Genomic DNA, 14,515 nt, shown 5'->3' with positions numbered 1-14,515 from the left:
CTGCAAATAAACACTGTATACCTCCAGATCTTAAAAATGACGTAGCTAAGGCTACCAGAAACCTTTTCGTGTGAAACGAAAGGGGTTCCTCACTGGAACAGATGCTCCCAACACAATAGAGCAGTCCTCTCGGCCCGAAAGTAGTCAGAAACAATAGATCTAGGAAACGACAGTCGGATGCAGTTCTATCGGCTTCAGATTTGGATCACCAACGGACACGACCCTCAAATAGCTCTGATACCATGTAGGAATTTACAGGGTAAGTTCCTTAGACAGAACACCAAAAGGACACCGATCACAAACAGATCACAGATCAATACACCAGTATTTTGACGTCGTTAAAACCCTCAAAGAGGGAAACAATCCACGGCCTGAGCCAACGCGGCCACTTCAGGCAATTTATTAATAAAAGAATGAAAATTTACATAAGCTTCTCTCATGAACGGTTAACCTACAAATGACCCTCCATGCTCTTTAGATAGAGATCGTGGACCAATCAAGTGTTAAGCCACGAATCAAGTGTCGGTAATACCGAGGAGAGAATGAACCGTCGGATCACTACATATTGTGACCGTCGGATTGTAAGTTACAAAATGTACATAGTAAAGAAACACACTTTACCTAACTCTATACTAGACCAAGTTATACTTAACTATTTCCTATGTGTCGGAATATCCTAACAATTTCCTTGTTGTATGTAGACTCAAGGCATTCTCGCTTGTTGAGCTTTCTGCTTTCAAATGCTATTGGATGACCATCTTGCATGAATACGGCACCTATGCCAAATCCTGAAGCGTCACATTCAATTACAAAAGGCTTTGAAAAATTTGGAGTTGCTAATACAAGTGCCTTGGACATAATTTCTTTTAAGTCTTCAAAATACTTTTTTGCTTTCTCATCCCATTGAAAATACTTCTTTTTCAACAAATTTGTTAGGGGTGCGGATACGTGAGCATAGTTTCGAATAAACCTTTGATAGTATCCATTCAACCCTAAGAATCCTCTTAATTTGGAGATGTTAATTGGTTTGGGCCATTCTTTTATAGCTTTGATCTTATTAGGATCTACTTTTACTCCTTCCTTGGATATTATGTGTCCGAGGTACTCTACCTCGTATTTTCCAAAGGTGCACTTGGACATAGAACTGATGTTCTTCTAATATAGTGAGAACTTGCTCCAAATGTTTGTAGATGCTCCTTCCATGTTTTACTATAGATTAGAATATCGTCAAAGAATATTAACACAAACTTCCTTAGTTATGGACAAAATACCTCATTCACGGTGGCTTGGAAGGTTGCTGGAGCATTAGTTAATCTGAAGGGCGTTACCTTAAATTCATGATGACCTTCATGTGTTCGAAAAACAATCTTTACTATGTCATCTAGTCTTATTTTGATTTGGTAGTATCTCGATCTCAAGTCCAATTTTGAAAAATATTGGGCTCCATGAAGTTCATCTAGCATTTCATCTATAAAGGGAATCAAAGACTTGTTCTTAGTCATTACCTTGTTCAGTCCTTGATAATCTACACATAGTCTAAAGGATCCATCCTTCTTTCAGACTAGAAACACCAAAGCAATGTATGGGCTTCTACTTTTTGTGGTGATTCCACACTTCAAAAGATCTTTTGATTTCAGTTTTTTGATGATATGGATATCTATACGAATTGATGTTGACAGGGTTTGATCCTGATTTGACTTCGATTATGTGCTCGATTTCTCTTTCAAGAGGAATCTTCATAGGAAGATCTTGGAACACCTTTTTGTGTTTTTGAATCAATTTTTGAACTTCAAGTGGTAGTTCTTAAACTTTATATAGTTCTTCGCTAACCAATCTTGAAGCCAACATTTCCATCTGATGAAACTGCACTAAATACGCTGGTGCTCCCTTCTGGATCAGGTTCATCATCTGGTATTATGATACAATTTGATTATGAGGGGGTTAGAACCCATATGACGTGTATTTCTGCCCCTCCCATTTAAACTTTATAAACTGTTTTTGATGGTTGACAGAGTAATTGCCTTGGGTTTGTAGCCATTGGATGCCTAGGACCACATCCACTCCTAATGGTACAATGTAGAACAAAGATTCTAGATTGTAGTCCTGAATCTCCAATTTGAATTTATGGCATTTCCCTACTTTTTCAATTTTCTTCTGTTAGCTACCATCACTTTCATGTTGGGCATGGGATATGTGAAAATGTTGAGCCTTTTCGACATATTTGAGTCCAAAAGGTTGTGGGTGCTGTTGGTATATATTAGAACCATTACATTGCTCTTTGTGATATGTCCTTTTAACTTTAATGTCTGGGGATGAGATATACCTATCATGGACGATAATGACACTTGCGGAATATTCTCACCATCTAATTCTGGAGAAAATTGCAGAGAATCTTCAACTTCTTCTATTTTTGGTTCTTCACTATCTGAATCATTGGTTGCCTCACATGTATACAGGTGCTTGGTCACTTTTCCCTTAATGCATTTATGTTTAGAATCCCATTTTTTGCCACAATGTTTGCACTTACCTTCTTTCATTCGTTGCATTTCCAAATTAGTTTTTCCTCCTTCATGCAATTGCGGTGGCACATACCTTGTATTATCCACGTTAGCAGTTTGGGGAAATCTTCCTCTCGAATATACTCTTTCAACTTTTGACATTTGTATTCTTTCGAGCTTCTTTTCTACAACTTTTGCTTTCTGTCTTGGTTCTTCTATAGAAGTGATGTCATGAAGCTTAAGTTCATCCTGGAGATGTGGTTTAAGTCCTATGATGTATGATTGAATAAGACGAGTCTCTGATAACCTAGGTACTCGTGTAGCTAGAGTTTCCCATTCTCTAGTGTATTTGTCCACATCTCCTTTTTGTTGCAGCTTGGTGAGTGCCGAGAAGAAATCTTCTTCTTTGACACCTTGGAACCTCTTAAAGAATGCATTTTTGAACTTCTTCCAACTGATAGCATGTGTCGTTTTCTTCCACCACATATACCAATTATATGCTTCGCCTTCCATTTGCATGGATGCATGCCTGATCTTTTCATCGTCATTGTCAATACCGTAAATCTCGAAATATTCTTCTACTTTATTGAACCATGCAACATTGTATTTCTCGTTACCATCAAATTTGGAAAGCTCAAGTTTTGCTCTTCGTTGATATGTAGCGACTGTTGGGGTGAAGAAGAAGTATTGATTCAAGAGCTGCATATTTTGAAAATCCGTGTTACTATTTTGTTGATTGGGTATGGAAGATGCTTTTGGAGACTCAAGGGTCTGATGAGTTTGATGTATCCAAAGGATCTTGATGTTGAGTAACTCCATTATTTTGGGATAGTTGATCAGGTGTAATTTTCAACCTTTCACAAATATACTTCAACATCGCTTTTTTATGACTCATGAGCTATCGTTGTTGCATCATGATTTCGATCCACCTTATTTGAAAGGGTTGAATGATCCCTTTTAAATTCGTTATGGTTTTGCTCGAGCTGATTCTCTATTCTCTTCGTTGTGTCCTAGAGCTCCTCGATATTTTTGGCATGTCTGGTGACCTTATACTCAAGACCCATCAAATTTTTATTAAAATCAACCATCATCATTGATGAAGACATTGATTGAGTATGTGGTGGCGTATATTTATCCAACTTAACATTCTTCCTTAACTGACCCTAATTTTTTTTAAAATAATAATAATTATAATAATAATATTATTATTATTTCTATATATATTATTAATTATTTGATCTTAGTAATAACAATAAGTTTATATATATAATTATGTAATTAAATTAGTAAGATATATAATTATAATCATATAATAAAATCATATAATTATTAACTATATATGGGTTAACTAATTATATAGCTATAAAATATATAAACTTTATATGAAACATTATGAATTAGAGGGTACGGTCGTGGCTGTCTTGTCTACGAAAAAGACGACGAATAGTTGTCGGGTGATGTCAATGGGGACAAGGGCGTAGGTGGGCCTGAGAGTACAAGAGACGAGTTGATTGGCAGAATAGGGTGACACAAAATGGTCAACAATGAATGAGGGATTTTGTGAGCGACAAGGGGACACGAGAGCGGCTATGTCTAGGGCAATCGTTGGCGGTCAAATAGAATCACGACAACAACGAGGGAAACAACGACATGTTGGACGAAACAGGAAACGACAACAGTGGAAGAGACAGGGTCAATACGATGGTCAAACGAAATGAGACAGACGACGAAAATTTAAGTGGCGATGAAGGCGGGGGTTATGGTTACGACAACTACGAAGAAATAAGGCGGCTGATCGATGGCGTTTGTGGTTGGTAGCGTTGTTGAGGGAAGGTAGCGGATGGAAAGAACACAAACAAATCAAGGAGAAATCTGTGTGTTTTCCTAGGGTGCCTTTTCATGGAAGGGCATGATCTTTTGATCTTGCCCTTTACCCAATTAACTACAGTGACATAAAATCACGTTACAATTTTTACATATCAATTAATGGAATCCGTGTTTGTTACCTTTTCTTCAACTTGGACTTTTATGTTTGAAGACTTCGATACTTATTTCGTGAAAAGTTCTTCGAAATTTGTTTTTCAATGATTTCTTATCATCTTTAAGTTTCTTAATTTCAGTGAGTAGACTTTGATTATCGTTTCTGAGACGTAAGAGTTCTCCAGTTTATGTTTCATCAACCTTATTTTCAATGTTTTGACATTTAAGCTTTTCATCTTTAATTCTCTGATTTGCTCTAATAACCTTTGATTAAGGGTTTTTAAATGCAAATTTTCTTCTTCCTTTTCTGATAGATTTTTATTGAAATCCTTCTTGAGGCATTCATTTTCTTTCTTCTAATTTTTTCTCTATATCTTTTGACTTCTTGACCTTCGCAAGTAATTTTTGACAATGGTCCTTTAGATGCAAAATCTCCTCATCCTTTTCTTTTGAGTTATTGTAAAACATGTTTTTGAGATCTTTATATTTCTTTTCCGATGCATTGTTTTTTTGTTCAAGCTTTGTGAATTCTTCCTTTGTGAATTGGAACGACGGAGACGGGGGAACGAGTCCCTGAAACGGCTAAAGCGTACCCCCAAATTTTCAGGGGACGGGGGTTGGGGGTTGGGAACGGCAATATATATATATATATATATAGAGAGAGAGAGAGAGAGAGAGAGAGAGAGAGAGCAGACCCCCAAATTTTCAGGGGATGGGGGTTGGGGACGACAATATATATATATATATGCAAAATTCAATATTAACATTTGTAGTTGTTTCAAGCTAGTATTATGCACAACCCTCACACTCGCCAATTAAAATCTCAAACAATTTGAAAAGGGGTTGAATGACATTCCATTATTGGCCACTAGACATGAGCTTTAGCTTTAGGAAACTTAAGTGTAACTACTTTAAATTTGTAATAAGGTCCATGAACAATCTATCAAGGAGAACTGTCTTTATATTAGTTTTTTTTCTCATATTTCTTGTTAATGATGACTATGTTAAACACAAAAGGCATCCCCTTTTCAATAGGTTTTGTAGACTTTTATAGCTGTGTTGAAAACCACTATAAAATAATTTTGTTTTCTAGATATTAAATTCATATTTCAGATTAAGAAAGGGATTGAATAGGAATTTATTTCAACATTTAGTACTCAATCCAATACACAACCATTTGATTGTTTTCACAATGCTTGGGGTTGGGATGATGGAAACATTGAATTTGAATGAATCCTCGAAACCCACATACAATATGTAAAAGCTGAGATGATCCTACGAAAGAACAAGAAAAGTAACCACAAGGATCATCCTTTTAAAATGATGTATTTTCTGTTTTCTTGACATGGAGGGTGCTTTTTTGTAATTTTACACTAAAAATCCAATATCTAAATCACTAGAAATCCAAAATGAAACCCATCATACAAAACCCATGTTTTGAGCTGCAACTTGTACAAAAAATTTAGATTCAATGCATTCCAAAAAAAATGAATGGGAAAAATGATCATATTGTTCAATCATCAATGTCCATGATTGTCAAAACTGAAGCTCTGTGCTTGGATTATCCCTAAAACCTTCCCAAAACATCCTTGAAATCTGCCCAGAAAACCCTTGAAATCTGCCAAAAACATCCCTGAAATCTGTCTGGAACATTCCTGAAATCTATCTGAACGTCTTGGGGACGGCTAGCAAGTCCCAAAGTCCTCAATGAAGTCTCCAACAGTTTGGGGACGTTTCCTAAGGGTCTACAAGTCCCCGGAATGCGGGGATGCAGGGTATGTGAGTATTTTTGAGGGGGACGGGTCCCCATGCAACACACATATATATATATATATACATACCCAATTTCCGTGAAACAAAATATGCATTTAGTCCAAAATGTTGACTTATATGTGGAACTCATCTTTCCATTCTTTCTTGACTACTTTGAAGTATATTTCCTTGCAATTAATTTTTTTTTCAAACAACTCTTGTGGAGACTATTTATATCCGCCAATATATAACGCTTTTTTTTGGTTATCCTTATTCCTTGTATGCTCAATCTAAATAGTATATTATCGTGTGATTTTGGCAGCTTTAATCAATTTTTTTCACTGGCATTCTTACTTCCATTTAGGATTGATTGCACTGGGAGAAGAGATGTGCACTCTACAGCCCAGCATGGATGTGACGTGTAATGTAGTTAATGCTTTTAAATAAAAACTGGAAAAAAATTGAAGTCCAAAGTATGAAAAAAGAGGATTAGCACAATGTGTATATATGTTTGTAAAAATATTAAAATGATGCAAAAATGTATGTAATTGCTCCGTGAAAAGCCATATGGAGCCCACTATATATAGATTTATAACATTTGGACAATACAATCTCTGGTTAAAAGTCTGCTTCAGGATTTTGATTATTTTAGTACGTTCGTGTTGTATCACTTTTCAGATCACATCTGTACTTTTGTTTAAGCTGTGCTTTATTACGGCTTTGTCTGTCCTTGTTTCATAATTGTTCTGAGTTGATGCTTCATTTCGGCCAAAGTCCAATTCTTCATTATCATTAATGGCTGCATATCTTCTGACATATCTGGCTATGAGAAAGTAGATTTACAACTTCTTATGGAAATGAGGCAATTGAAAGGAAGCAGAGGTGTGCAATTTTGTTTCTACATTATTCCATGAGAGAAGAATAATGTTGAGAAAAAGTTTAAAAACATAACAGCTGCAAAGAAAACAAGAAACCATTAACAACACGATTTGCTGAGGAAAACCCTTTCAGGAGAAAAACCCTACATTTTAAAGCTGTATTATTGAGCAACTAAATGGTTACAATACAGCCCTTATGCTCTCAAGTCTCAACAAGAATGCTCAGCAGTAGGATAATTGTGGAGAAATTTCGGCAGTATAATAGTAAGAAAACCTATAGAGTCTGTTTTCTTCCAGCCCTAGCAATGAATAAATAGGCATAGTAAAATCATACACTTTTGATGGTTTTCCATTTTTACATACTAGAAACCAACATCAGGTTATTCACTGCCGCTGCTCTACATTTATTCTCTGCTGTAGCTTTGCATTTATTCTCTGCTCCGCTACAGCACTGCAAGGTGTATGGCACACCTGTTCCAACAGAAATAGTTGTAAGAATCTTGGCCCTTATTCCCATTTCAAGCAATTTTACAAATACATGGTACAATTTTGAAATTTTATTCAATCAAGTTTTTATTTATTTTTGTTAATTTTCTTTGAATTGACTGTAATGGCTCTCTGAACTTGTTGAAAATGACATTTACTTCCTCAAACTATAAGATATTGCCGTTTTATTTTCTGTTACAGATGAGCGGACACAAGGATTGTATCAGTTGCTAGATCCAGGATTTATTGGTGTAATATTTTCTTGTTTTAGCGAGGATGCCCAGAAGGTATAAGGAACAAAGCACATGCCAATGTTTGGAATACATATTTTTTTAGCACAAGCTTTTTTGCATAAATCACTATTAATGTGGTCTGAGATTTTATTGGGTTTTTACAGGTTGGTAGGATTCAAGTAATAGCTTTTCAGGCCCTTGATGGGAAGCAAAAACACCTAACACGGGTTCCTGTTCAAGTAGCTCAGGCAATTGTTGTTGCTGGTTCAGAAACGGAGTTGACAAGAACTACATTAGGAAGTTCGATGCCAAAATCCACAACTGGACAGCCAGAAATAATTGACCTAGATCCCGTGAACCCAAAGGCTTCAGTTGGTACTGTTAAGGTAACTTGATCCATTTTTATTGATGTTACATTAAAGTCAAACGATGTGCAGTTCGATGTCTGTAAAAAAGGAACTAAAAACTTTTTAAAATTTTTAAGTTTCATGTGTTTCCAAAAGCAGAGGATCAAAAGTTACTGGTGAAATATTACAAGTTAATCAGTTTAATAGACTCTGATATGAAGCGTTTCCTTCTGTTGTTCACCACAGAGAGCTGATGCCTTAATTTGGTAGTTGACTAATCATCTCTTGCAAAAAATGTTTCTTTATCTAGACATGCATTTCAGAGGAGCTCTTAAGCTTGTCAAACTCATGATTCTGTGGGTAATAATAGTTCTTTTTGTCTCCCTCTCTGATCCTTTACTTCTGGGATTCTGAATATAACATATATTCTGGTTTATATTCTCATTTTGTTGAAATTTGTTCTCCTTGTAGTCTTTTGACTTTGCAAAAGTTGGGATGTTAAAAAGATTTGTTTCTTTCAATGGTTTATAATTCTAGCATAATTCCCTCTAAGCCTTTACATGCTTCCTGTTGAATTTTCAAGTGCAATAGATACTATCACAATCTTTCTGAAATCTGATAATTACTTCTAATGATGTTGATCTTCTTTTAATTTTTCCAGTATATCATTAAGCAATTATACTTTAGAGATTCAACTATACAAGAACGGTAGAACAATAGAGATCACAATGCACAAAGAGAGCACAAGATTTACCCTGGGAAAACCCACTAAGGGGGAAATCCCAGCAACCCTTTTCAAAAGATAAGATAAGATAAGATAATTATATTTATGTCTAACTAATGACCACAAAGTAGGTCAAAGGGACTGTTGAGTACAATGACGTCCATAAAATGCGGGAGAACCAAACGGTCTCCTATAAGAAAAAATAAAAAAATACAATGCATGAAAATAAAATGTACAATGCAGGAACATAAAAGATACAATGTATGGAATGCCCTGATGAAGAGGATCAGACCCATCTCTCCTAACAATCCAAGACTGACTGAAGAGCACTGGAAAAAATTTTGCAAAGTTTGCTGGCCTGATGAAGGGTCACAAGAGACACACCTAGACCTCTAGTCAACAACTAGGTCAAACTGACCTTCAACAAATCTATGGTCAAACCTGGTCTTCTCCCTCCAAGTCAAGCCTTCCAATTTGATCCAGCACTCTGCCTTCTGATCTGCCCTAGGCCGAGTTTCTGCCCTCTGCAACCGAACTGCCCAGAAAATATGTGAATTGGAGCCATGAGGAAGAGGTCGAACTGCTTTTATATAGGGATCTGCCTGGGTCAAATGTGTGTGACACTGCCAGGGCCGACTTGACAATCTTGGAGCCAAAAAGTTTAAATTTTCCTTTTTAAAAAGTCTAAATGGGACTTGACTTAAAATATATTTTTCTTTTGACTCAAGCATTTAAAATATGCTTTACAATGATCAATATGAATACATCAAGGGCCAACTATACATTATGAAGACTGACCATAATTACAAAAATTCAACACTTACTTGAACTCTAATCATATTGAATCTTGGGAAAAGCCTGTGGAATATTTTGTGAGCATCTCAAAAAAATCTACAGTCAATCTAATCTATATGTGAAGTTTTGTCCATCTGGCTCTGGCTTAGTGGTTGTGATGGGGCACCACCATGCAAACAGCCTAGGTTCAAGCCCTGGCATGTGTAGAGAGCCCTTGTGTGTGTGAGGAAAGCTGTTTGACCTCCCCAAGTTGGTATCCCTTTGACATCAAAGGGGCTTAACATGTCTGATGGACCAAGTTGGTCTGAGTGGACATTAATAAATTAGTTTATCCTTTAACTGGACATGTCTTATAAATCTTTTTGGTTATTTGATTTTAAAAAATTTTCTTTTTTGGATTGTTCAACCTTTTGTTGTGCAAGTCACTTCAACTTTCTGACTCTTATGAGAGGAGATGGTTGAATTATTGGTAAAATGCAGCTGCTCCGTGCTTTCAACTTCCAAGATCTGGCATAGTTGTGTTCCTGTCTATTGCAAATGACACTCAAAACATTCTATTTACACTTTATTCAGATTCTCATACCTTCTGCTTTTTTTCAACCAACAACCATTTCCCCTCAGGCCTTCATTCTATTTTCATGTTGTGAAATGAAATTCAAGGACCAATTGGAACTCAAGTACTTTTATAATTTTTCTAGCATTTGCATATGCCAGGACTCAAAGAGCTTGTATCACACCACTTGGAGTTATATAGATTCTTTATGGGTGGGTTTTATGTTGTACACTCATAGATCAGTAGCTTGTACAATCACTTCTTTAACATAGTGGATTTAAGCTTATTGGATGACTTGGCTGATAAAGTTAATAAAATAATTAATTCATATTACAGCAGAGGTCATTGGTATCTGCATTTTGCCCCATTCTAAATGCTCAAACAGAATGACACCAATTTGGTGAAGATGGTTCAACTAGGCAGAATGATTACCAGCAAGAAAATTTTTCCATACGAAGAATTAGATGAGCTAAACCCACTTTCATTTTCAAACTAAACTTTTACCTATTCTGAACTGATGTGTTTTAATTCAAGCACTGGGTAATTTTAATTCAAGTGCTAGGAAATTCTAACTCGAGTAAAATCTATTCAACTATCTAATGCCATTTTAGTACTGTTTCCACTGTGCTATATGTCATCATATGTGATGAAATTACCTGGTCTGGTATACCCTGCTTATTTTTTTTGTTTTGCAGTTCCAAATTGGAGATAAAACACAAACTGCTTTGGACAAATTCTTTGACAGTGCTGAATCTGAATCATCTCGAAGAAGAGAGAAGATGGGACCAGAATCAGCTTCTCTTTATCACAATGGAAGCTTGAGGAGCTCAATTAGTGATTTGGATTCAATGGACTTGACTTCCAGGATGCAGGAGGCTGTGCATCGGTCAACTTTGGATGTGAGGTTATCAATATTGCTTCATTTTATAGACCTGATTTCCCAATAATTTATATCATTTGATGTAATGCGATGCTTTCTTTAAGTTAGTTTGAGATATGTGGTTGGAAAAGCAGTTGTCTCTTTTTTATTAGTAATAATATGTTCATTTTGATCATGTTTTAAAAAGTATATTCCATAACTTTTAATTCAAATTTGACACTGTTCTAATCACTCTAGGAAGACAGAGATAGGGTGTTTTGTGGTGAAAGGAGGCTATAACTAATATGTTGACTCGCTCTTATTTATACATGCAGTTAGTAGATTGTCCATGTAAAATTTGTTAGATAGCTTGCAGAATGACTGCTTCTGTAATTGGGTCTTCTTGTGTTGAAGTGTTAGGAAAGATTAAAGTTTATATTGAATGGAATAGTGGTATCTTCTCTCAGAGAGTCAGAACTAGTGAATTTTAAGCATGGCATTACTAAAAGAAAATGCAGGCTTGCCCAATTAGGCAGAAATCCCTCTTCCTCTTCTGATTGGACATTATTTTTACACAGCTATGTTCCATGTCATTGATTTGAAAAACTTCCCTGAGCATTTGGAAGATCTTATGATCAACTGTCATGTATGGAGATCCATTCTTATGGAGATAAAATGAGATAATTTGATTAATGTCCAACAAATAACCACAAATAGGTCAATGGGACTGCTAGTACAATAGTTACAATACACTGGGGGAGCTCAAACTGCTCCTATAACAATATATGAAATACTCTTAACAGTTACAACTATAGGTCATGACTATACATATTATTTAATAATAATATTACTAGATCATTGATATTAAATATTTACACCTTATGGTCATGACCATTTATGATAATTTATTTATTACTATATAATCAATCATAATTACTGTAAAACTGATTTAAACATTTGCTATTATACAATGAAGAAACCATGAGAAAAGCACATTGCCCATTAAGAGATCATAGGAAGTCACAATGTGCTCTGCACTTGCAGGCATTTGCCACTAAATCTTTATGTTTTAATCGGACATTTGTATAGAATCATAAAATCTCTGCACTTAACATTCATTCTTTAGATAAGTTTGCCCTCAGATATTGATAAAACAGGAATGCACCTATTTTGAGCAATTACAAAGACTTTTTAAAGCTTTCTTTAACTGTTGATCAAGAAAATTATGTCATCCACCCCTTCCCACCTCCTATCATGCCATATCATTAAAGAAATTGCATGCTGATTAAGCATCCCTACATAATGGTCTAAAGAGGTATTTATTAGTAGCTCTAGGTTTCCAACATAGGAAAGAATCCCCTCAAACTAAGTGTTCAAACCAGAAATTACACTTTTGTAGTCTGGGTGCTAACTTTGAGGTTCACTCTTACAGGTAACAAATAGAAGCAGTCCGAGTTCTATGGAGATTTCATTCAGTTATGTAACAGTTCCACCTAAAGATCCTGTATCCTTGCATGCATGATGCTCCTATGATTTACTAGTTTTAGCTGGATGCATGTACCCTTTGCATGCGACTTATGATGATTCATGGGTGCCTCATGGTACATCTAGGGGTTATAGGTACATGCAGAGTTTATTGACCATTTGCAAGTGACATGTTTGCAGTTCTAAGACACTGCTATTTTTAGCTGTTGAGGCTACAAGCCTTGCACGGAAATCCCAAAAACAGCACATACCTTCGTTCTTTAGAGGTAGACGAGTCTGATGAGGCAGATGGTATTATCTTTAGCAACCTCTATTTTTATACATGCCTTATGCCACCTAGGTTATGTAGTCACACATAGGTCTTGCTTGAAGCTATGTCCACATGTCAGTGTCCGTGTTAAAAAACAATCATTGGATGTTGATGCAGGAGCATTCTACACGTCAACAAGACCTAGGAGGTCTTTCTACATTTACTAAAGAGAGTGGGTTCCTTTAATTTAATTTTAAGTCAATTTAATGTAAAATTAAAAAATAAGGATTTAGTTTTCTATTCTAAATAGACATTTATTTAGGAAATGAGGAGTTAGTTCCTCATTGTGTTATGAGTAAAAATATATATAAAATAATACAAATAATGTAAAACTATAATAATAATAATAAATAATGATTAATTATTAACTAGTTAACGAAAAGGTATGTCCCTAAGAACATAACTGTTGGTGAAGGGGTACTTGCCTAGAGTATATAAAAAGGCCCTCACCCTCATTGTAATCATCTCATATAATCTCTTTTATATAATATTCAATATACAATTACTTGTCCTACAATGGATATTCTTGTCTTTGAAGTATTTTGAAGATTATCACTGCATATACAAACCTTGTTCGTTACATTGGTATCAATGTAACAAAGCCACGTCTGATCCATGTTTGGCCATCAAGCCTTCGTCAACCTTGTTGTTGTTGCAACTGAAGCGTTTCGCTACTCAAGTTGGAGTTCCACCATTAGGCCTTTAGCCATATAATTAAAATATATATATATATAATAAGAAGAGAGAAAATAAAAGAAAAAGAAAGGAAAGAATACAAAATAAAAATAAAAATAAAATAAATAAATATAACTATAAAAAAAAGCCACTGATGATTTATTAAAAAAAATTATTATTAAGAAAAAAACAAAAGGCAAAAGTTATATATATAAATTAATTAAAGTTTTTTTTTACCTATGGCTCGTACGAAGTCAATCGTCAACGTTCATAGCTCTTTCAAAAGTGTCCCAATCAACCGCCGTATCAAGTAGTGTCCGTAGGTCAGACACCGCATGTGTTTTTCCTCCCCCAACACCCTATCAAATCAGCCACAGCCCGACCCTCTTCCCTGCCCCACTGTCTCACCCTGTTCCCCACCGTCGTCGACCACTGCTCAAGAAGTCAAGAAACGATTCCCAAATCTGAGAATCGACATGCCAGGAGCTGCGTCGCTGGTCAAGTGTACATTTTGTGCGTAGTTGTTGCTGCTGCAGTCACACAATCAACCGAATCCGCTGTAGTGAAATTCCTTCTAGCGCTACCACATTGCGACTGTCAACCATTCCCAGCAACATAGCCACCACATGCACAACAATTCTACACTGTTGGGTTTGTAATATCGTTGTCGAATACACATGCAGTTGCCTGGAAAATTCTTAACTGAACGTCGACAAGAAACCCCATCCGTATGATCAACAACATAAATCTATACATCAGAGCTATTGTGGTGTTCAGGTACAAATAAATCAACTCTGCATTAGTATGCTATAGCATATCAACGTATAGACACCAACAAATCACACTTCTTTAATAGCTGTATGCATCCGTTCATTTAAAATAAGTGTTGTTCACATTTGGTTTTATAACAAAGTCTTTTCTATATATATATATATATATA

General features: G+C 35.7%; 1 protein-coding gene across 1 annotated transcript in view; it reads left to right on the top strand.

The window, feature by feature from the left end:
• LOC149143958 (uncharacterized) overlaps positions 1-14,515 on the top strand; it is a 139,176-nt gene that overhangs the window by 108,993 nt on the left and 15,668 nt on the right. Inside the window, exons 4-6 of the mRNA XM_089449893.1 lie at positions 7,796-7,881; positions 7,992-8,213; positions 10,942-11,150. Of these exons, the coding sequence (XP_089306019.1) occupies positions 7,796-7,881; positions 7,992-8,213; positions 10,942-11,150 (517 nt within the window). The remainder of the gene's footprint in view (positions 1-7,795; positions 7,882-7,991; positions 8,214-10,941; positions 11,151-14,515) is intronic.

The sequence above is a fragment of the Pinus tabuliformis genome, chromosome X, assembly GCF_031772625.1.
Source record: "Pinus tabuliformis cultivar Carrire ecotype Pingquan chromosome X, CPIR1, whole genome shotgun sequence".
NCBI lineage: Eukaryota > Viridiplantae > Streptophyta > Pinopsida > Pinales > Pinaceae > Pinus > Pinus tabuliformis.
Note: the sequence above shows the minus strand (reverse complement) of the source record. Positions and strands in the feature narration are given on the sequence as shown.